Genomic DNA, 22851 nt, shown 5'->3' on the forward strand with positions numbered 1-22851 from the left:
CCAGGCTGCTGAAGCAGAGCACGTGAACTAACCACTATGCCACCGGCTGGCCCAGCTCTTTTTTTTATCATCTCCATTCTGCTATAGAGCCTATCCAATACATTTTTTTATTTCAGATATTTTATTTTTCAATTCTAAATTTTCATCTTTTTTTAAAAGTAGTTTCTGTTTCTCTACTGAATTTCTATCTTTCTCTTCATTTTAAGAATGTTCTTAAAACATTAAATTAAATTAAATCTTTCTCTTCATTTTAAGAATGTTCTTAACACATTAATTAATTAAATTAAATTTAAACATTTAAGAATGTTTACCTCGTGGAGCATGATTATAATAGCTGCTTTAAAGTCTTTACCTGATAATTTCAACATTGGGATTGGCATCTGTTGATTGTTTTTCCCTTTGAGAACTGGTCAGATTTTCCTGGTTCTCGGTTTTTGAATGTTATGTTGTGAGATTCTGGGTTCTATTAAATCCTCTGAATAATGTTGATTATTTTGTTGTAGTTTTAGCAAGCTACCAATCCAATGAGATTCAGACTACAAGCTCTGTCTCACTTCTGTGAGAAGTGGTTCCCACGTCAGTTTAGTTTTAAAGACTCTGTTATGCTGTTTAGGTCTGTCCCTTCAAGTATCACTCAGGGGTTGGTCTGGGACTCGGGTGTTGATTTATTTTCATGTTGTAGTTCCGTTCTTGAAGGCTTTGTATGCTTCTTTGGGTGTGTCCTCACATGCACAGCTTGGTATGAGCCTGAGACTTATTCATACACAAAATTAGAGCTATCTTTCTTCAGCTCTCTCTTCTGTAATTTCCACATTACAAACCATTTGATCATGTGGCTTTTCTTGCCCAGTCAGAGCTTATTTTGAATCATGAAAAGGATGCCAAATTCTAGTGCTGTAAATGTTTAGTGACAGCGTTTGGCTTTCATCTCCATTCCCTACTCTGCCTCTCCGGTCATCTACAACCACTGTGTTCACACATTTCTCGTGAAATAAACTCATTGTCATTCTGTGTTGTCAAGAGGATTCCCATTGACAGAATGTTTGGGAAATGTGTTGTAATATCCTGCACAAGGGCTGCCAAACAGCTATTGCACCATGTTATTTTTTCTGGCACTTTAGATACTCTTTAACCACCCTTCTGATGTAAAAAAAATTCTCCGCCAATTAGTTTTTCTCTAAAATAGACTCATGCCAGGATACAGACACGCACAAAATATTTTTGCAATTGTACATGTAGGCCTCAGTAGCCATAAGGGTGCATTTCAAAACTTTTGGATACTTTTTTAAAAATGGTATTCTATTTTTATCTTATATAATATTTGCCCTTTATGATATATAATGCTGGTCTGTTGCATAAGTATCTTTGCTTGGTTCAGCTTCCCAAATTGAGCAGTGCTTAAGCACAGGGTCTTTTAAGCTGTCAAAATGGACTTTGGTGCCATATCCAATAAGAATCCTTGCACCGCAATCGCATCCTTACCACCTGTAATTTCATCCTTCTGTGAATTGTGGCAACAGAAACAAATAGGAAGGTGTTTCTCTATTGGCAGTTTCTGAGTCTCTTTCAGACAAAGACATCACAAGAAAATAAAACTACAGACCAAAAACAAGGACAGTCATTATCTCACATAAGATGTGTGGGGGCTAGGTGGTTTAGAGTCAGCTCAGAGTTTTGATAAGGTCGTTGAAGATCCTGATCCACCAAGCCCGTCTTTCTGCCATGCCATCCTCAGCACATCGGTAATGTTTCCACTTGGGGTTTCCGAATGGTTGCAGCAATTCCAGACAATGCATGAAGACATGATTTCATCCAGCAAAAAGAAAAGGGGGTGCTTTTCCCATGCATCTCTTTACATTGGAATAGACACAAAAACTTCTTAACACATTGTTTTAAGACAATAAATATGCTATATTAGAGATTGTATTAATAATCCTCTGGCAAAAGGAAGAAGCCAGCAAAATAAAACTACAAACCCTTTTGGCAAACAACACAATCTAGAAAATTAAGTAGATGAAGTACAAACCTAAGACTGACTGCTATTTTGTAGGATAATTTATTAGCAAGCCTTGGAGATTGATAACCGCCCTCTGCAGGGGATAATATGAAACTTTTGGAGGCCGAAGGTCTACAAGAAAGTTCTGACAAATAGCAGTAAAATATATTTTTATGATTACAGAAAATGAACAGAAGATCAGAAGATATTGTACAGGTAAAAATTTCACAACAGAGTCCCTTTCCTGAATGTAGGTCCGCACAGTTCACTCTGACTGGATATATATTCAACATAACTTCTGGGTTGGTGAAGTGGTCTGTATCTTCTGTATGGCATCACAGTGATTAATGCCGGGAGCATAGAAATGGAAGCAGACAATATGTGGCCTTTATGTCTGCCTTCTTTCACTTAAAATAATGTTTTCAAGGTTCGTCCATGTTGTAGCATGTATTGGTACGTCATTCCTTCTTATTACCAAATAACATTCCAGTTTGTGGATATACTACACTTTATTTATCCATTCATCAGTTGATGGACATTTGGGTTGTTTCTACTTTTGGGCTGTTATGAAAAGGATGGCTATGAACATTCATGTACAAGTTTTTATTTGAACACTTGTTTCTTATTCTCTTGGGTACATACCAAGGAATGGAATTGTTGTATTATATTGTAATTCTATGTTTAACGTTTTGAGGAACTGCCTAACTGTTTTCTACAGTTGCTGCACCATTTTACATTCCCACTAGCAATGTATGAGGGTCCGATTTCTTTATTTCCTTGCCAATGCTTGTTATTTTCTGTTTTTTCTTTTAAATTATGGCTGTCTTTTTAGGTATGAAGTGGTATTGATTTGCATTTCCCTAATGACCAACAATATTAGTTATTGATTGGGTATTTGGTTTGGGTATTTTCTTTCTAGCAACTAAAAGCATCCAACTGATGCCAATGCTTCTGGTGAAGGTGGTGGTTAAAGCAGATATCAGTGCTAGCTGGTGCCCTGGTAAAATTTTGAGTCTGCATATAGCCGAGTCATGAATCCAGTGTACAGTATAGATCAACATATGCCTGGTGATTCTCTTGTCAATCGTCATAAACGTCCTTCCAGGCCATTATGATCATCACTGAAGGATACAGGATTCAAGTTCAACTCAGGACTCATACAGCCTGCTTGTAATAATACCCTAGCTCCCTCTAGGATGAAACACGTTTGTTTGTGTTCCTTAAACCAATGCACAGAAAAATTTCACTAGGAAACTCTTTGGACTACAGTTCTTTGTTTCTCTTTAAAAAAAATATATAACGCATTCATATGGTTCAAAAACCAAATAACCTAAAAAGGCATACACTTAAAAGACTCAGGTCCTACTTTGACAAGTAAGTGCTTTTCTTTTTTTTCTATGATTTTATTTTTCCTTTTTCTCCCCAAAGGCCCCTGGTACATAGTTATGTATTTTTAGTTGTGGGTCCTTCCAGTTGTGGCATGTGGGATGCTGCCTCAGCATGATTTGATGAGCGGTGCCATGTCCGCGCCCAGGATTCCAACCGGCAAAACCCTGGGCCGCCGGAGTGGAGCATACGAGCTTAACCACCTGACCACGGGGCCAGCCCCAGTAACTGCTTTTCATTGTTTTGTGTGTTTGTGTGTGTATATGTAATGTGTGTCCGTACGCAAATACAAACAGCAATCATATATGTTCTGGGAGCATAATATACATGTTATTTTGTAATTTCCTTTTATCCACTTAAAAATCTATCCCAGAGATCTTTTCATATTAATGTCGCAGCAATATGTTAGACCTATTTTCCCACAAAGCACCTTGTGAAACTTTTGAATTTTTATCATCATAGTTGAAAATGATATTTCATTACAGTTTTAATCGTTATTTCTCTGTATTATTAATGACTATGTCTATCTCTTTGTATGTTAAAGGGCATTGGTATCCCTTTTCTGAGATCCATCTGTTCATATTCTTTCTCCATTTTCCTATCCGGTTGTTGGTCTTTTTCTTACTAATTTCTAGGAGCTCTTTGAATATTAGGGATATTATCAAATATTAGGGATACTATTAACTATGTCCATGACCTGAGCTGTAAACACTGTGATCCAGTTTGTCATTTGCCTTTTGACTTTGCTTGTAGTGATGTTTTCCTGGTGAATTTTCTCAGTGCTGCTTTTATATTTAGAAGTGAAACAGAGGAGGAAGAACCAGGAAGAAGACCAAGAAGGCACAGTTAACCAGCAGGGAACCTAGAGAAGAAAAGTGTTTTGGAGTTGTCAAAAGTCTCAAATGATGCCTGAAACAAAACCAAACACTGCTATAGAAATGGACATTGGATTTGGCCAAAGGGAAACCATCAGTGACTTTTTACCAGTGCAATTCTAGAGGTGAAGTGGAAACGGACATCTCGTTGGAGTGATTGAGTGAATGAGGAAAGACACTGGAGAGTACTTTTTTAAAGCTTTGCTGTGAAGTGAGACAGAGAAATGTGGTGGTAGTGAGATGGGGGTGTGGGGTCATGGGAGAAATGATGCTAGAGAGTGTTTGTATGCTGACGTAAATGGCAAAAATGATTCAGTGGTGAGAGAAAAGTTAAGGATGCAGAAGGAGGCAGAGGGAATCATTTTAGGAGTGAGGCCTTTCAGAAGGGAAAGAGGGGGGTGGGATTGAGGCCCACGTACAGGACAGGCTTCATCCACTGTGAGGGTGGGGACACGACTGGGAAATTGGTAGGTATGGTAGTTGGAATGATGGAGGGGTTCCTGCCTGATTGCTCTTGTTTTTTTTGGGAAGTAGTGGTGAAGGCAAGCTGAGAGGTCTCGAGGAGAAAAAAGAAGTGGAGAATAAATGTGTTAGAATGTGGGAAGGAAACCATATCAGGGAAGGTTGCCACAGAGTGTTGACTACCTATTTGATATGGTGAGAATTCCAAGGGAGGCCAGTGAGCACAGCTGTGTGTTCATCACCAGCTGTGTTCAGGCAAAGCCTGGTGTGGGAAGATAGTACAGGGTCTGGATGTTGCTAAGCAAAAACATTAGGTGGAGAGAGGAAGGGAAAAGGGTATTTGCAAGGGAGCAATTATAATGATGAACATAGCATCTGAGATGAGGAAAGAGGAAATGAGGACATGAGGGAAGATGGTTAGTAAAACAGAAGGCTGTAAATGAATCAGAAGTTTTAATGAGGTTGAAGAAATACTGGATTGCAAACACCAGCCTAAGGGAGATGGAAGGATGGGAGACAGAGATCAAAAAATCAAATCAGAAAGAGAGGCTTTGGAGACGGTACTGTTATTGGTGATGGCAAGGTAAAAAAGGCACGACCATAGGAGTGGGTGGCTGAAGTGAGGGAACAGGAAATTGCATTTGAGGAGGTCAGGAGCTGAGATCCCAGGATGTTGGATTAGGCCTCTGGACAGAATCAAAAGATTGGCACAATCCAGAATATACTCATTAGGAAAATCTTATGAGAACACTCTGAGTTAATGTGTAAATAAAAATAGATTTTTGAAAAAGCAGCTTGTGTTCTGCCTTATTTAGACAGATTTTAATGGCGGGAACTATGGAGGCGTGCACTTAATCGGGTTAGGAAAATTATATACCGTGAGGGACTTTTTGAGAGAAGGAGAGTAGACTGGGTTTACAAGAATTTGTGATGGTGGGTAAATCCTGCTGCGGGAAGAACACTGAAAGATCATGGCCCATCGAGCGAGGTCTTACCTCACGTTGTTTTGCTCACAAATTGCACAACCTTCTTGTTCGTTTGCTGGGCAAGCTCTGCACACGTGTTTACAATCTGGTTAAAGACTCAGCCCTTACAATGACGTTATTAAGCACACACTCGCACAATGGTAGCCATAGTAACAGCAGGGCACCTCTGGAGGTTGATGTTATCAAATTCGGTCTCCTCAGCAACTTACCTGAAGAGGGTTGTGAAGACTCTAGAAAAGATTCCATTTTACTGTGCACATTTGCAGGAGAAAAAAACATCCAGCCAGATAATGTTCACAAGAGTTAGTGTGACCCTAGTTGTCCTCCTGGCCAGCAGTCACAGCAGCAGACACCCAAGACACTCTGCCCTCTTTGGCTCTGGTTGATTTCTGTAACTGTGTCAAGATGCCATGGGCAATGAACCAAGGGAGGCTGTGGGCATTGCAAACCTTGTTGCACGCAGCCCTCAGGTTGCCTATTTAAGAGAGGAGTGGTGTTCAATGGATTCCTGGTCAGGAGGCAGGTCAGATGCCAAAAGAATTGAACCTTGGATGGTGTATCAGTCAGGAACATAGAAATCATACTAGTTACTTTAACAGAGGGAATTTATTGCAAGGACTGCAGAGGCCAAAAGGCAATGTCTAGGAAACGTAGAGGTGGCAATTGAAGGAAGCCCCTGGAGGGGTGGCAGTTAACAAAGGGAAGAGGTGGGAGTTACTGGAACCCAGAAGCTTGGAGGAGGAGCTGGGTGGGGAAGTGAAACTCAGACCACAAGGAAGGAGTAACCGACAGTTGGTGCCGGTATCTACGAGGCGCACAATAAAGGCTGGCTCTGAGAAGGGGGAAGTTGGCCACTCAACCAAGAGCAGCTGCCAGGGTAACGAGCTGTTGCCACCATGACACTCAGGAGTGGGAAGCAAACTGCAAGAAGCAAGTCCCTCCTTTCTCCCCCTACTTTGCAGGCTTCCTTCAGCACCCTCTTTGGCAGGGCATAACAAGGTGCCACTGGCAAAGAGAAGTAAGGCTTGCAGAAGCCCATCCCCAGCAGCCACAGGAAACAAATACAGTTTCCAGTCTTGGACTATTATAGATAATGGTGTTTTGAACATTCTTGTGTATATCTCCTGATGTACTTGTGCACTCATGTTTGTGGGTATGTACCTAGGAGTGTACTTGCTGGGTTTAATAGACACACATATTAACCATTCTGGTGAATGTGTAGTGATATCTCATTGTGATTTCAATTTGAAGATTTCCAATTATTATTGAAGTTGACCATCTTTGACCACTTGGATATCCTCTATGGAAAGTGCCTATTAAGTCTCTAGCCCATTTGCAATTGGATGGTTAGTCTTTTTCTTATTGCTCTGTGGGGATTTTTCTTTTTTTCTTTTCTCTTTTTTTTGGAGGAAGATCAGCCCTGAGCTAACTGCTGCCAACCCTCCTCTTTTTGCTGAGGAAGACTGGCCCTGAGCTAACATCCATGTCCATCTTCCTCTACTTTATATGTGGGACGCCTACCACAGCATGGCTTTTGCCAAGCAGTGCCATGTCCACACCCGGAATCTGAACCCGTGAACCCCAGGCCGCCGAGAAGTGAAACATGCGAACTTAACTGCTGCGCCACTGGGCCAGCCTCTCTATGGGGATTTTTAATAGATTCTTGATACAAGCCATTTTGATTTTAAGTGTTGCAAATATCTTCTCTCAGTCTGTGAACTTGCCTTTTTTACTCTCTCAATGGCATCTTAAGATGAATAAATATTCCCCTAATTTTATGCAGTACAATTTATCAATTCTTTCCTTTGGAGTTAGAGCTATTTGTGTCTTCTTTAAGAAATATTTCCTTATTCCGGAGTCATGAAGATATTCTTCTGTGTTATATTCCTTTTTTTTCCTGTTTTCCATCTCTTTGTCCATATGTACTGAATTCTAGTAATTCCTTCAGATCTCTTTTCTGATTTACTAGTTCTGTTTTCAACAGTTTCTGATCATCTACTGTGTTTCTAATTAAAATATTATATTTTTAATTTCTAGAAATTCTATTTTTTCTCCAATTCTGCCTGGTCATTTTCAGCCTCTGGTTCCTGCATCGTCTTTTTGAAATACTCTTTATTTCTTTAAACATATTAAACATATTTAATGTCTATTATGTACCTAAAAGTTACAGTATCTGTAGTGATTGCAAGTGTGATTCTACAGTTCAATGTTTCTGCTGTCACTTGCTTATAGTGGCATGTTTCCTTCTGATTTTTATAATTGTTTGCTATGAGCTCAAGTTTGTTGGAATTTTATCTATGGGAATGCTTCAAAGTCTGGATTTTTCTTCCAGAAAAGAATTGTACTTGCTTGGGCTTAGAAACACTACTAAATTGAGATCACTTGATTTTTTTTTTTTTCTTGCCTCCAAAAGTGTAAGGGCTTGGAAATCTCTGGGGGACTCCCCCAGCCCTGGACCTGAGCCAAGACCTATTTGGGTAAGTATCCTCACGTCTCTTTTACTCACCGAGGGTGTTGCCTTTTGAGGATTCCAGCTTTATGACAGGGTCTCTGATGCAACTTCCCATTTTGTATGGGCTCCAGGCTTTGTCTGGTGTCCCTGAATTTGGCCTGTTAAAACCCTGGCCTTGGGCGCCAGGAATCTGCAGTTGCTACCAACGCAACGTGGCCTCAGTGCAGGCTTACCATTTCTGGTTTTATGCTTTCTTATCTCTTCTCATATTTCTTTCCCTTAATTCTGCCAGCCCAGCAATACATTTAAAATATGTTTTTAATATTTTATCCATCATTCTGAGTGTTCTCTGCCAGGAGGGTTTCTCAGCACATTTAGTCCACCATATTATCAGAATGGAAATTCTAAAATTCTTCTTAGAAGATATGTCACTCATGCAGGAGCCCCATAAGGCAAGTAGTTTCTATTTCAGCAGTCGGTTAAGTATGTTTTACAAACCCAAGTTTTCTCTTTCCTTCATGTTTGCTTAAGGTGTCTCTGAAGAAAATCCTTCTATAAATTGCATAGTTGCCATAACTGAGCACAGATTGAATGAAAGCTCTGTAAGGATAGCAATTATTGCACTGCATAATGAGATGGTCATCCAGAACCACCTCAACTTGAGAGAAAACAAAGGCGAGAGAGAACTGATCAACCCTGTTAATACCCTTCTTTTAAGATCAGGGCCATCTTCCTTCACAATGTTGCAATTTAAGAAGAGCTAGAAGTTGTTTCAAACTAGATGATCTCTCTGGCTTGGGGATGTAAATTTAAGTGGAGAAGATTCTGGCAAAGACAGAGAAGATATTTCAACATAGATACTTTGTTAACTTAGGTCTATTGTGGGAAGCTTCTGGATAATTCCAGTTCTGACCTTTTACAAAGATTTCTTGCAATGCTTTACAGAAAAAAATCCTCCAGTAAAGGTGATGGGGCAAAAAGCCCTGCCAATTTCTGTCTTCTCAAGCTAGAAAGAACACTTTTCTCCTTCTTAAAAGGGCTTTAGGAGGATCAACATATAACGATTGACTTAGGATTTTTACTATTTTCTGGGAGGCTGCTGATGGCTCTGGCTTCTTTTAGTATGTGTGAGGCCAGCCCTTTTCCGTTCTAGGTCTTAAATAAGCATGGCGTTAATAACACACCCCATCGCTTCACTGGTAGTGTTTCCAACAGCTGGTTTCTTGGGAAGATTTGCAATATCAAGATCTCGTCTACAAAGTGTCACTGCCCTTTAAAAAAGGCTACCCAGTCTTCTTCCCCAGTGCCCCCATATATGGCTCACACATAACAGGAACCCCATGAAAATCTGTTAATCCTGGGTGCTGTAATCCTCAAAACACAGCCTAGTATTTTCACAATTTTTTAGTAACTCCATTTTTTTCCCCAAGTAGAACCTACCTTTCAAAGGCACAAGCAGATATTCGTTTTATAGTAATGTATGAGGGATATCTTCATAATGACCTTCCAAAAGCAAAATAGGTCTATCCTGGCCTGCCCTTATGTCTAGGGAAATAAGGGTGGCAGCATGTTGTTGCCGATAGGCACCTGGTGAGGGTGATCAAAAGGGAGCCTCACCTCCTTGGCCAGTTGGTGGAGTAATACAACTGTGCTAATCACATTGAACCAGCCTTGGCATGTGAAGGAAGAGGAGCTTTGCTGACTGGCACATCCCACATCTGGCAACCCTCCCAGCGTCAGGGCCAACGGCTTCTTGCGATGAGATGGAGCCCTTCCCAGTAGGCTTGGCACACGCCCACACGTCAGCGACTATGGCTGAGCTTTGCTTCACCTTCTGGTTTATGCTGCTGAGTTTCTTCTCAGAGCATATCAGAGCTTGACAGTTTTACATTCACCTATCGTGGGTGCATCAGTTATGGCTGGCTCCCTCCCCAAGCCTTATTCAAAGTTTGCATCTTTAGAGAGCGTGTGACCCTTATTTTCACCAGGACTCCAGAGCTCCAGGGGCTCTGGCAGCCACCAGGCTGTTAGCTGTGGCTTCTGCGATGTGTGACACAGAACGTATTTTCATCCAACTTGAACCCAACGCAGAGGTTCTCACCCGCTGAAACCTTGATATCACTGTTGTTATTTGGGTCAGCCCGATTTCTTTTTTCTCCTTCCAGCATCCTTAATGTGGAGGATTGTTTCTATCTTGATTCCTGGATCATAATTTTTTGTAGGTTAAAAACCCTCAATCGTCTTTACCCCTTCATAACTTCTCAGCTTATTCAATGGGATTGGTCCTTAGCGACCGCTTCAGTCTCCACTAATGTCTCACTGGTGGCTGGTGGTCAGCTCCTCTATCTTTCAATTATCTCCTCTGGGGTTACCCATAATCCTGCAGCTCCTGCCCTAGGCAGTTGAGGTGGTCCCTTGTCCTTTGTTTCGCTGCTCAGCGGCTGACCCCTTGCCGTGTTGGAAAGGCTCCTATCCCAACTTGAGGCTGGGGAGGCAGAGCCCTCACAGAGGGGGAACACCCCTTCTCACTTCCCAGGTACCTCCAGCAGCCAACCTCAGGGTAGGGGGAGAAGGAAACCCAGGTTCAACAAAGAGGAGATAGGTATTCACTCCTGGGGTTTCTCATCATCGAAGCAGGGACTGTGGCAGTTCTTTTGGAGGCCACTTGCTGGCCAGAGCACGGGGACCTGTGGTTGGTGGCGAGTCCAGTGGGGGTTGGGGAACCAGGCAGCCTGCTCACTGGTGAGGGGGTGTGGAGTGGGTGCACAGAGAAACAAGGAAGAGCTGAGGGAGGGAGCTCAGGGAATCTGGGGTCTGGAGGTCAGGGAATTCTGGGCTCCTGGGTGTCTGTAACAGTCATGCTTCTTGTCTGAGCTCTGCGAGGTGGGTGGGGCTGGGGGCTCAGAGCCCCGAGAGCAGAGGGCTTGCTGGGTGTGCACTGGTTCCATGGTAGGAGACTCAGAAGCGCCTTTACCTTCAGGGGGAATGCGGGGCCGGACCCTGAACCCTCGGACCATTTACCCAGTGTTGCCCAAACTCCTTGCCCTCCTGCCCATGTCCTTTCAGAAGCGACTTCACTGCAGAAGCTGTAGCCAGGTAGGACCTATGTTGTGCAGATTGGCTCCTCCTTTCCCTGTCCAGACTCCTAGTGCACCTTCCAGGTTCCCTTCCATCCCTTTCTTTGTCCTCCCCCAGCACCCATTTTGCTGATTATTTGCCTGAGCCTGGACTGTCCCACAGCAGCTGCCCCGGCTCCTTCCCACAGGGCAGTGCTGGCTTGGTGGGCAGAAGGGTCTTAGCCTGGAGAGGCGCACAGTGTGCTGGTCCCCACACCCCTGTGCTCTGCTCCCCCCTTTCTCTCCTGCCCCCTTCTTGCTGATCTCCTTTCTAGCCGAGGTCAAAGCAGGGTCTTTCACCCTTTCCGCATGGGTTCCTTTAGCACCCCTTTGTCTCATGTTCACCCTACCCCGCTGCCTTTGTTCTGTGCTTCTCAGGACCTCTCCATGGACACTGCTATGTTTCCAGAGAAGATGAGTAATGGGATGCTGAGGGGCAGCAGAGACAAGGAGGCCATGGCAGTGCCTGAGGAAGGCTCAGCGCACCAGGCGAGCAGCCCCACCTTCATCCTCCAGGAGACCTCACTGTGATCTGGACTCAGGACCCAGGCCTCTGTCCACACTCTGCCAGGCACTTCCCCTCACCCCAAACCCTTTGTCTCTCGAAGACGGGGACTGATTCACTGTCTTCCCTAGGCAGACGGTAGAGCTGTCGCATACAGGGTCATGGGGGTGGGGTAGGTGCTTTCTTTGACCATCACCGATCTAGTCTAGAGACGAGATTCTAAAAATTTTTGATCTTAGGACCCCTTTATACTCTTAAAAAAGTAGGGCTCTTAGGAGCTTTTGCTTATATGGATATTTCTATTGATATTTACCATATTACAAATTAAAATAGAGAATTAAAAAATATTTATTTAAAAATAACATTAATTAGCCCACTAGATATGAATATATCTAACATTTTTATGAAAAACAATTATTTTCCATACTGGAAAATATTTAGTGAGAAAAGTGGCATTGTTTTACATTTTTGCAAATATCTTTAACGTCTGTTGTAAGAGATAGCTGGATTCTCCTACCTGCTTCTACATGCCCTCTGTTGTTGCAATATCACATGTCATATGACTTCTGGAAAATTCCATTACACCAGTGAGAGAATAAGGGTAAAAAAGGGCAAATATCATTTTGTATTATGAAAATAATTTTGGCCACTTAGAGCACCGAAAGGGTCTCAGGGACCCTCAGGGTTCCAGGACCACACTTTGAATATCTCTGATCTGGAGCAAAGGTCAGCAGATTTTTCTGTAAGTGGCCAGAGTTCCTTCACAGGAACTCTGTAAAAATGTAGGCTTTACAGTCTGTTGCAGCTATTCAACTCCGCCATGGTATCAGGAAAGCAGCTGTAGATCACATGTAAGCAAATGGGTGTGACTATTCCAATAAAAACTTATTTAAAGGGGGGCCAGATTTGGCCCCCCGGCCACAGTTTGCCAGCCCTTGATCTAGAATATAAGCTTGCAGGGGCCCTGGGTTTAGAGCTTGCCCCACAAAAGGGAGAGGAGAGCACCATCTGACTCATCCTAGCTGGGCTCCTTCCAGAGGAAGAGAAAAGGAATTTCTCAGAGAAGACTAGATTTTCTGTTTCTGATTACTCTAGTTCCCAATTTGGTAAAATCTCCAGTCTCCACCTTCACACTTAGATACCCTTGGCCAGCTCTGCTCCTCCCACAGTGCATCTAGGCCTCTGCCCTGCTGTTCTGCTGCTCCTCAGAAAGCGCAAGCACATCCAAGTCTGAGGAAGCTGTCCTCACCTCACTGCCTCTACCCCCACCTCAAGTCACAGGCACCTGGGGATTCCGAGGGTGGTACCAGATAACCAAGTGGACCAGCCATCCCTCTGACTCCTGAGCCAGTGACTTGAGTGTCATTTTGTCACCTGTGCTCCTGTTTCCTTTTGGAGCCTCTTTCCCACTTACCCCTGTTCCTGGGGAATAAAAGCCGTCATTGGACCTGAATCTCAGCCATCTCCCAACGAGAAGGTGTTTTTCTTTCTCTGCTGCAGAGGCAAAGGGAGTTACTCCTGGTTCTGGTTCATTTGTGGATGCAAGTCTCTGACCTGATGCTTCCTCTGGTTTTCCCCATTCACGCGTTCGTCCTTCTCTTGGCTCCACCTGCCCCGTTGCGGCCCGTTTGCTCCCTGGCCTGATTGCGCTGGGTGTTCTCCGGCTGGAGGAGATGGTCACTGGACCCCACAGAACTGTCTCAGCCACTAAGGAAAACAGCTTTGTCTGGAAAGAGCCCGAGGCAGTCTTAGAAACTTATAATGACACTTGCCCTTCCTCAGCCTTCCACCGGCCTCATCCTTCTTTTGCCCTCTTGTCTTCTCCACCAGGGTAATGTGATCACCCTCGAGGGGTCTGATGTTGTAGGCAAAGGCTTGAGTCTGAGCAGGGTGGGGTGGGGCAAGCTCCAGACCAAACCAGGAGAAGCCCCAATGCACACCCACAGCCAGCTTCCCCAGTTTCATCCCCAGAAAAAGATTATGTGCCACCAGCTCAGAAAGAAATTTGTCTGCTTCTCTTCCTACCACCCTTGAACTCAACCAGGAAGATTCTGCTATTTGGCTTTAAAAATAGAACACTCAAGCTGGACTTTTATGGTCTTGTGGAGAACACTGTGTTCATGCCCACCCACACCTGGTCTCTGCCCCTGCCTGGCCCCGTCCAGCTGCCCAGAGGCAGCTCTGCACAAGCTCTCCAGGCCCCTCAGCAGAGACTTGGGAGATTTACGAGTTCAGCCTTGGCCAAGACTTCTCCTCTTGGCTCCCAGCCACAGTCCAGCTGCTCTCCCATATCCCATGCAGCCGAGGCTGGGACGTTCTGTGTCTCCTTTTCTGCCTCCAGCCCAACTTGCTGAGTCACCCCCTCAGCCCCTTTTCCCCTGCTGCCCTAGCCAGCCCTGTGGAGGAGCAGCAGCTCGTCACGCCAGAACCCAGACCCTGGGCCATCCCCGCGTGCCCAGAATCTCACGTATTTTCACAATGGCAGTGGTGGCTTCTGTCTAAGGCCACCCCTATTGTGACTCCAGTTGGCCCAGTCCATCCCCTCCCACTCTGAGGCACTGAAGTTTAACAAAAAAGTGGTTCCTTCTCTATCTAGACTTCAGGTGCCTGATATGAAGCTACACCTGATCTGGAAAGTTACTTTCAGCATGTGTAGACTCTGTGATTATCCCTCAAATTATTTCTTCAGGGCCAGAGATAAATTCCACTAAGACTCTTGGATTTCTGGCACCTTGTGGCAAGACATAGGGAGAGCCTGGGAAGCAGTGCCTGTGAGAAGGAGCTAACCCTACAGAGTTAATCTGTAGACTGATTGTAGAAATAACCCCAGAGCCAGTGAAGCCCTAAGCCAAAATCATACAAGGAACCCACTGAACCCAGGCCTATCTCGTTTTTCCTGGAGGTTAGTTTTCTAACATAATGGAAAGAGAAGACTGTAATTACCATTCCCTGGGAAACATACACGTTCTCCTTCTAAGGTCCCTCCAGGATGTAATTGAGTCTAGCGATATCCTCCACGTGCAAGGCCTGAAGGCGCTACCTGGTTCAGCTAAGGTAGAGCCGCTTGGGGGTGAGATCTTCTCAAACTAGGCAGCTGGGACTATCCAAAACTTTCTCTGGAAACTGGAATGTAAGCAATGTAAACTTTATGGCTTAACCTGTAAATATAACTCATATCAAGAAAAAAGTGGAAGAGTGCAGGGCCCAGAGAGGGAGAAAACGGAGTGACGATGCGCAGCTGGAGAGACCATAATGCAGAGACAAGACTCCTAAATTCCTCCCTGCATCTTTGACGTTGAGGAAGCATCTTGTGGTGCCATAATAAAGCAAGTTCTCTTCTTCAGTTTCCCCCTGGCTATGCGACCCCTGCCTGGCTCTGTTCACACTCACAACTGCAAGAGTCTGTTTGGCTCTTGGCTTTCCCAGTAGCACCTGCGGCCGCTGCCAACCTAGGCCCCTCCCTCTGTACCTGCGCAGCAATGTCTGTCTTCTTGGAATCTCCAGAGGGTTTGTGCGAACCTCAGGGGAGAAAAGCAAGGGGCGGTGCCCTAACAAGCTGCAACCCAATCAAACCTCTTCCTCTCCCACTTCGCTTGTAGCTGCCACAAAAGAGCCACTAGGGAGTCATCCCCTGGGTGCCGAGCTGAGGATTTGCTCCCTGGTGCTCCTGAGTATTCTCCATCACAGAAACTCCTGCTGCTTCGCCTGGTCTGGGTGCTGGAACCTGGGAGCTGAGTCTGAGTCAGATTCAGCGTGTGAGAGTCAGCGTGTACACAGGCAGGGCCTGGTAGAGAATCCAGGTCCCTAAGCTTGAGTTGCAGTCTAGGAGAAAAGGGTGAGTGTGATGATCATTTGTCACCAAGAGCTGGTGAGAGTGGCCTGGTGGGAAGGAGAGCAGCTGCCTCTCCAGAGACGTGGGCCCCAACCTCTGCCTCCTTTGTTCTTTGGCCTGAGGTGGTGGCTGTGGTGGAGTCGAGGCCAGAGCACCCCAGGCCTCCAGCATAGAGACGAGATCGCATCGGCCACTTCTGCAAGACACAGGGATGGGAAGTGAGTGATGCTCACTATTGCAGCCCCTTGTGGTCCCTGGCACCCAAAACTGGGCCTTCCCTAGCCCTCCTCCCTGAGACACTTGCCCAACATGATACCTTTAGGGACAGTATTCTCAGGCTCACCACCACTTACAGCCCCACATGTTCTCCTGACCACTGAGCCTGGCTGAGGCACATGAGGAGCCATCTGAGGAGAGCAAGGGCCCTGTGGCGAGGGAGGTGGATGGCAGAGCTGGCAGCAGCTAGGGGCTGGGCAGTGGGGAGGGCAGCAGAGCCAGGCAAGGAGAAGCTCCTCCTGACATTGGACAGTGCTCACCCCTTCTCTCGCCTAGCCCGGGGCCCAAGTACCTCTGGCTCCAGATGTCAGTGCTATCTGCTTCCTCTAAGCAGGGACCTCCCAGGATTGTTCATCCTTCCAGCAGGAAAGTGGGCACTCCCAGAAAACGCCAGGTTGACTCTGCCCTAAAGTCTGCCTTCCTCTTGGCAGCCCCTCCACCTGGGGCTGAGGGGGCACTGCTCTTAGCTAAGTATCCCACCCAGCTGCCAGAGTTCTCAGCCTAACTGGGCTCTCATTTGTTCATTCTTCAATAGATTTATCCATCACCTGCTACCTGCAAGGGCTTTACCTTGGCCGTCATTTTACAGCTTAGGAAATGACTATGTCTCCCCAAGATCCTGCACCAGGTTCCACCATTGGCATTTCAGACTCGTCCCCATTTAGTCTCAAATTCTTACATTTTAGCTATACTTGCATGGAAGAAAAAAATCTCAAGTTTCAAGACTTTCAGAACTATGATGTTTAGGGGAGAGAGATGGTGAAAAGCATCCTCCATAAAAATAAAGTTGACCCCATTACAGTGCTATCCTCAGAGGGCAAAGGTGACTCTTCCCTTACAACACAGGTATACTCTGCCCCCAGCGGCTGGCCGTGCTGCCCCTGGGCCTGCTTGGTGGCTACTGATCTCTCTAAACTCCGGGTTCCTCATCTGTAAAGTCATCCTCATTTGGTTTTTGTGCAGATTGAAAAATTAAAATGCACTAAAGCACTTAGCCCAGCTCCTGGCATAACTTTAGCCCCCAAATAATGTTAGCTGTTACTGCAATGGTGATTATTGTTAATTATACTTTTCCTTCATGATCTCATTTCCTACCCTGGAAGAGAAGGAAGGCTCATGTTATCTTCCATTTCACATAGTAAAACTGAGGTTCAGGAAAGGGAGGCTGCAGTCTGGTAAGTGGTGCGTGCAGGAAGCCCCCCTGCCCCCAGCCCCAGTCCCCACCCCTCCCCCTCCACTGGGTGGGGTGGGGGGAAGGGGTGCACCCACCTCCCGTGAGCTTGGTTGCTTGTAGAGTAATGCTTTCTTAGACCATTGTTCTGCCGAAGGGGGATCTTTCCTGAGGCAGAAGTCCAGAGGACACTAAGGCCACTCTACGTTGGGGTGATGCCCCCCAGAATCTAGGACTCTCCTCAGTGTGGTTTCTTTTCTCAGGCTCAAGCCTTGCAACCTCTTCCTTTTTCTCCCCTGCCTCTAAGCGCCCCAGAGTCTTGGTGCCTCCCTGAATTTCCCTCCTCTTGAGGAACCGCATTCTTATGAAGGCATTCCAATCACCACCCCCACCACATCCCATGAGAAACACAGGGTCAGCCCAGCCCCAAGAGCCAGCCTCCGCTGTTCTCCCTGTGAGAGAGCAGGAAGCAGCTGTCCCCAATATTAGCTCTGCTCAGGTCAAGGAGCCCAAGTCCAGTGTCCCTCCGTCCCAAACCCCCTTCCCCGAGGTCCTGGGCCCGTGGCCTACCTTGAGAGGGTGCAAGTAGCGGAGTCCGCGCAGGAAGGGTGACCAGGCGGGGCCAGGTAACTCGTGGCCAAGCGTGCGGGTGAGGTGGGCTATGTAGCTGGTGGCCAGCACCAGCACGTCCAACTTGGAAAGCTTGGTGTTGGGCGGCACAGCAGGCAGAGCAGCCTGCAGGGCCAGGAAGGCCTGGCGCAGTGTTCTCACCCGGCTCCGCTCCCGCGCAGCGTTCTCAGGACTGGCCTCAGTCTGCACAGAGGACCCCAGGTGAGTGCATCTGAGCGGATCCCCATCTGTTCCTGGTTTCTAAGAGCATTCTAGTGCGAGGTTTCCTACAAGAGTAGTGGTGCTCTGAATGGCAGAAACCAAAGGGCCTGCTCTCTCTTTGTCCACTCTTAGCCCTGCCCCGCTTTACAGCTGAGGAAATAGAGAGAAGGCCTTGCCTGGGGTCAGATGGCAGCAGGACAGCAAAGCTTGGCTCAGACCCTGAGAATCCTGTACTCTCTCCTCTAGCCCTTGCTCCATCCACACTCAAGTCTGAATCCTGCTTAGCGGGGTGCTGTGGGGCCACGGGAACCACAGCCCTCGCCCTCCTCTGTGGGGCTGACCCTTGGCCCAGCCAGGTCCCAAGATGAAGAGGTAGCTGTGGCAAAAAGGAAAGGACACCAAATCGGGGGTCAAAACACACAGGCTGAAGTCCTGGCTCTGCTGCTGACTGCTGCCCTGGGGCCTTGGGAAATCCGCATCACTCCCCAGGCCCCAGTTTCCTTGAGAGAAGTGAGTTGGTACATCTCAGAGAGCCAGTTAAGACCAGCTCTGATTTGTCCCAACCACTCAGGCATGGAGCCTTGGAGTCAAAGGGGCCAGTGGCCCCTTTCTTGGGCAGGAATGGTAATACTGAGTGAAGCTCTGCCATCAGAGGTGACATGTCAGCCCCTTCAACCCCTACCTCCCCCAGCTCCCTCTGCGTGTCCAGTATTTCCTTACCCTGCCATGAGCCAGGCTTCTGGCCCTGGCCCCTCTCGGGCTAGGGGCAGCTCTGCTCCACCTTTCATTGCTCCAGCTGGTCTCTTCCCACAGGTCCTGCCTTGTCCTGCTCAGGCGGCTCCTCTTCCTGTCAGTGCCTGCTAGCAACCGTGGCTTGGCCTTAGCCAGGCTCTGCCCCATTCCTGGCATGGCTGTTGCCCCTCTGGCCTCCCTCTGTGACACGCCACACCCTTGGGGTGTGGTGCTGAAGCCCCCAGGACAGCAACACAGTGCCCGAGGGAGCCCTTGGGCTCAAGCTAGCTGGGGCAAGCTGGTCATCCAGTCAGCTATGTCTATATCTGAGGCAGCTGGCGCCAACTCAGTCCTGCTTTGCTCCTTGCTCCGGGAAAACCGCCCACCCGGCACAGCCCCCGCAAAAACCTCCTGCCTGCCTCCCAGCCGGCTGAGGGGTGGGGGTGCTGGATGTTGGGAGTGGCCAAGCCCTGGGAGGAGGCCCCTGCTGAAGAAGGCAGGAGGATGGTGGGAAGGCAGCTTCCTTCCTGGAGCCTTGCCTGACCCTGACAGTAGTCCCGTGATAGACCTGCGACTTCATCTTTGGGGCTCAAGTCCATGGGGGCCCTGAACCTCCTCCTCTGTGCCAGAAACCTGACTGTGCACATCCCTGAGAGGACCTTTGCTCCTCTTGCCAGTGAACATGACCTTCCAGCCCCAGGGCTCCCCTCATCCCTCAAGCATGCCTCCTGTTTCCGGCCCAGTGCTTTTACTTTACCTTTCCTCCCCCGATGCCTCCACCAGCTCTGCCAGGGGAAAGACCGCCCATCCTTCGGGTCATCCCTGTCATTTGGGAGGACTTCTTCAAAGCCCACAGAGCCCAGGGCCCATGTCTCCCTGTTTGATTGGCGCCCCAGTTTATGCGCGACCACACCCTGGCTAGTTTCCTAACAGGTCAATGTTCGTCGATCACTTTGTACCAGGAACTGTGCTAAGCACTTTGTGTGTATTAGCTTCTTTATTTCTCAGAACAATCTTATAAGAAAAAAGACTCTTATATCCTCATTTTACAGGTGAGAAAACTGACGTATCAGGAGGCAAAATAACGTGCCCAGGATCGAACATCCAGTAAGTGGTGGAGGTGATGAAATCCCAGGCAGTCCGTTGGGCTTGGAGGGCTGCCCCTCACGCTATGCTGTTTCGCCTCAGTGGGTTTCTTGCCTGTCTGACCCCTTGCTGGATGCTGTCTCTGAAGGAAAGGACCAGGATGTTTGCGGCGTTGCATCATATCCTTCATACAGCTGGTTAGGAGGAGGAAGACTGGAGGAATAGAGAGCTTCCCACAGGAGCCCCTGCTGCCCTCAAGTTACAAACTCTGCCTGCAGCAGAACCATCTTGCATGTCCCTTGTCCCCCAATCCTGATCCTATTTTCTGAAACAACTTTTTATACAAGATAGGAACTAACTCTTCTTTGAAATTCTGGTAAAACTTACTTGTAAAACCTCTGGGCCTGGGGCCGGCCAGGTGATGCAGCAGTTAAGTGCACATGTTCCGCTTTGGCGGCCCGGGGTTCGCTGGCCCGGATCCCGGGTGCGGACATGGCACCGCTTGGCAGGCCATGCTGTGGTAGGCATCCCACATATAAAGTAGAGGAAGATGGGCACAGATGTTAGTTCAGGGCCAAGTAGAGCAAAAACTCCATGTCTTTCAGACATAACAAAACTGTCTTTTGTACTTCCATATATATGTCGCTACTCTGAAGGTATCCAATGCCAACCTTCAAGTGATGAGCTAACAGTCGTGACACAGAGGCTCCTGTCTCAAGACCCTCAGACCAGTTTCAAAAAGCCTCCCACAGAAGCCTCCTACATGGTTGGTGGGGATGCAAACTGATGCAGCCACTATGGAAAACAGTATGGAGATTTCTCCAAAAATTAAAAATAGAAATACTGTACAACCCAGCTACCCCACCACTGAGTATTTATCCAAAGAACTTGAAAGGAACGAGTCAAAGAGACTTATGCACCCCATGTTCATTGCAGCATTATTCGCAATAGCCAAGATGTGGAAGCAACCCAAGTGCCCAGTGACTGATGATTGGATAAAGAAGATGTGGGATATATATACAATGGAATACTACTCAACCATAAAAAAGACAAAATCGTCCCATTCACAACAACATGGATGGACCTTGAGGGTATTATGTTAAGCGAATTAAGCCAGACAGAGAAACACAAACACTTATGATTTCACTCATATGTGGAAGATAAACACGTGGACGAAGAGAACAGATTAGTGGTTACCAGAGGGGAAGAGGGTTGTGGTGGGTGGGCATAAAGGGGTAAAGGGGCACATTTATATGGTGGGTGACAAATAATAATGTACAACTGAAATTTCACAATGTTATACAATTAAATTATTTTTTTTAAAAAGCCACCCACAGAAAACTCTACCACCACTAGGAGGCTAATTGGGCAGCTGAGAGTTTCTCGCATTCTAACCATCTGTGAGATGAGCAGTGGACTATGGAATGAGTGGTGAGGATTCTTAGGTTTTCAATTCAATATTCTCTTTCTTAGAAGACATTAAGTTGTTGCTAAGACAGGCCTCTTCCAGAACATCCCATTCAGAGGCCATCTGAAATTTAACGACATCAGTGCCAAAGCCAGACTTATAGGGGAACCCGTGAAAGCCCTTATCAGATGGAAAATGGGTATGACGTCTTTCCTTCTGTAGGAACTTACCTATCAGGGAAGGAGGGTGATCTGCCTCCAACTTTTCTGAGCCTTGGCAGGACACAGAGAAGGAAGAAAGCAGGTATTAAAGTCATACCTGCAGCCGCATAGAAAGAGATCTTCCTGTGCCCAAGTGCATTCCAGAGTTAGGGGACCTGGACACCCACAGGGAACTGCTCCACCTGAAGGCTCAGTCCTCAGAAGGACTGCAAACTCATGGTCAGATGAACCTGGGATTCTCAGACTTTCACTTCAGCATTGCATCCACAGTAGGGATGCTGGCATAGAAAGAAACTTATATGTGAAAAACAATGTCCACAAAGCCCTAAGTGGTGAACCAGGAGAGAGTGAGATTAATGTACAAGGAGTGGTGCTTCCCAGGCCAAAAGGTGCAGGGGCGGTTTCTAGTGCTCCAACTTCTTGCACAAGTTCCCTAGCAGGCAGCAGAGAAGGCAGACTGGGACTCAGCAAGCTTGTCTTGAGGGTAGTAGGGTTCTGCATGCTAAGACTCGTCTCTGGGGCACAGCTCTGATCCATGCTGTGCTTGGCTATCTCTGCTGTCTGGCACTATTTGGATGCATGGGTAAGGGCAGCTCTGTGAACTAGAACTTTCTCCCAGCCTCGGGCTTCATCTTCAGCAGCCAAGCCTTAGATATAGCAGGGCAGGTTCTGCCACACTGATCTGAGTGGGCTTCAGGGAGAACAAAGGCAGCAGATGGGTGAAGGCACAGCTTCTCTATCATGCCTTCTCTTTTTTAAAGATTCTATTTTTCCTTTTTCTCCCCAAAGACCCCCGGTACATAGTTGTGTGTTTTTAGTTGTGGGTCCTTCTAGTTGTGGTATGTAGGATACCTCCTCAGCATGACCTGACAAGTGGTGCCATGTCCATGCCCAGGATTCAAACTGGCGAAACCCTGGGCTGCAGAAGCAGAGCGTGCGAACTTAACCACTCGGCCACGGGGCTGGCCCCCTATCATGCCTTCTCTTTTGAAGTTGGTTTGGGATATCTACTTCTTGAGTAGGACATAGGTACTAGTCTTCATTCACGGAAGTTGAGCCTTGTGGCTTCCACCTTGGCCTCTAGTCCTGATGACAGGTTCTCCTCTTCCTGGGTTTTGTTTCAGCACAGCCCCATCAGCCCCCACTGTTGCTGGTTAAGGAAGAAGCCCGTGCACAGTCCCATTTGGGTGAGATTGGCTCTGTCCACAGAGATGGGGAGAGGAAGTGGATATAGAGTAGGATCGTCTTCACTCCAACACTTGAACCCTATCTCTCAGGAGTTGTCATCTACACCTGCAACAATGACTTCTTGGATACTGTTTGGGGTCCTTTTGAAAAAGAAGTACTTGGCAAGCTCAAGATCCACCTGCATGACCATGGGGCCAATGGTAGGGGACAAGAAGAGCAGCCTTCTTCCTCCCCTTCTGGAACAGTCATTCATACTTCTCCTGTGCGTCAGTGCTACAGAAGTGCCCTGGAAGTCTCACTACGTCTATTCCTGAATGGGAGTCCTCTA

The 22851-nt window shown here is 46.9% G+C and overlaps 2 protein-coding genes and 1 long non-coding RNA gene across 3 annotated transcripts in view; 2 read left to right on the forward strand and 1 right to left on the reverse strand.

Annotated features, from left to right (window-relative positions):
• SLC5A6 (solute carrier family 5 member 6) overlaps window positions 1–11839 on the forward strand; it is a 47611-nt gene extending 35772 nt beyond the window's left edge. Inside the window, exons 17-18 of the mRNA XM_070235666.1 lie at window positions 11138–11253; window positions 11652–11839. Coding sequence (XP_070091767.1) covers window positions 11138–11253; window positions 11652–11804 — 269 coding nt within the window. The 3' untranslated portion in view covers window positions 11805–11839. The remainder of the gene's footprint in view (window positions 1–11137; window positions 11254–11651) is intronic.
• Window positions 11840–14907: 3068 nt separating this feature from the next.
• TCF23 (transcription factor 23) lies at window positions 14908–19052 on the reverse strand. The gene is made up of 3 exons (XM_014731248.3): window positions 18609–19052; window positions 17628–17870; window positions 14908–15806 (listed from the first exon to the last, which is right to left on the reverse strand). The coding sequence occupies exons 1-3, from the start codon at window positions 18795–18797 to the stop codon at window positions 15627–15629; spliced, it is 612 nt and encodes a 203-aa protein (XP_014586734.1). The 5' UTR covers window positions 18798–19052; the 3' UTR covers window positions 14908–15626.
• LOC138917707 (uncharacterized) lies at window positions 17500–21036 on the forward strand. Its single transcript, XR_011426144.1, has 2 exons — window positions 17500–17888; window positions 19673–21036. It is a non-coding gene; the product is annotated as an uncharacterized lncRNA (long non-coding RNA).
• Window positions 21037–22851: the final 1815 nt, after the last annotated feature.

This window comes from Equus caballus, chromosome 15 (genome assembly GCF_041296265.1).
Source record: "Equus caballus isolate H_3958 breed thoroughbred chromosome 15, TB-T2T, whole genome shotgun sequence".
In the NCBI taxonomy this organism is placed as follows: Eukaryota; Metazoa; Chordata; class Mammalia; order Perissodactyla; family Equidae; genus Equus; species Equus caballus.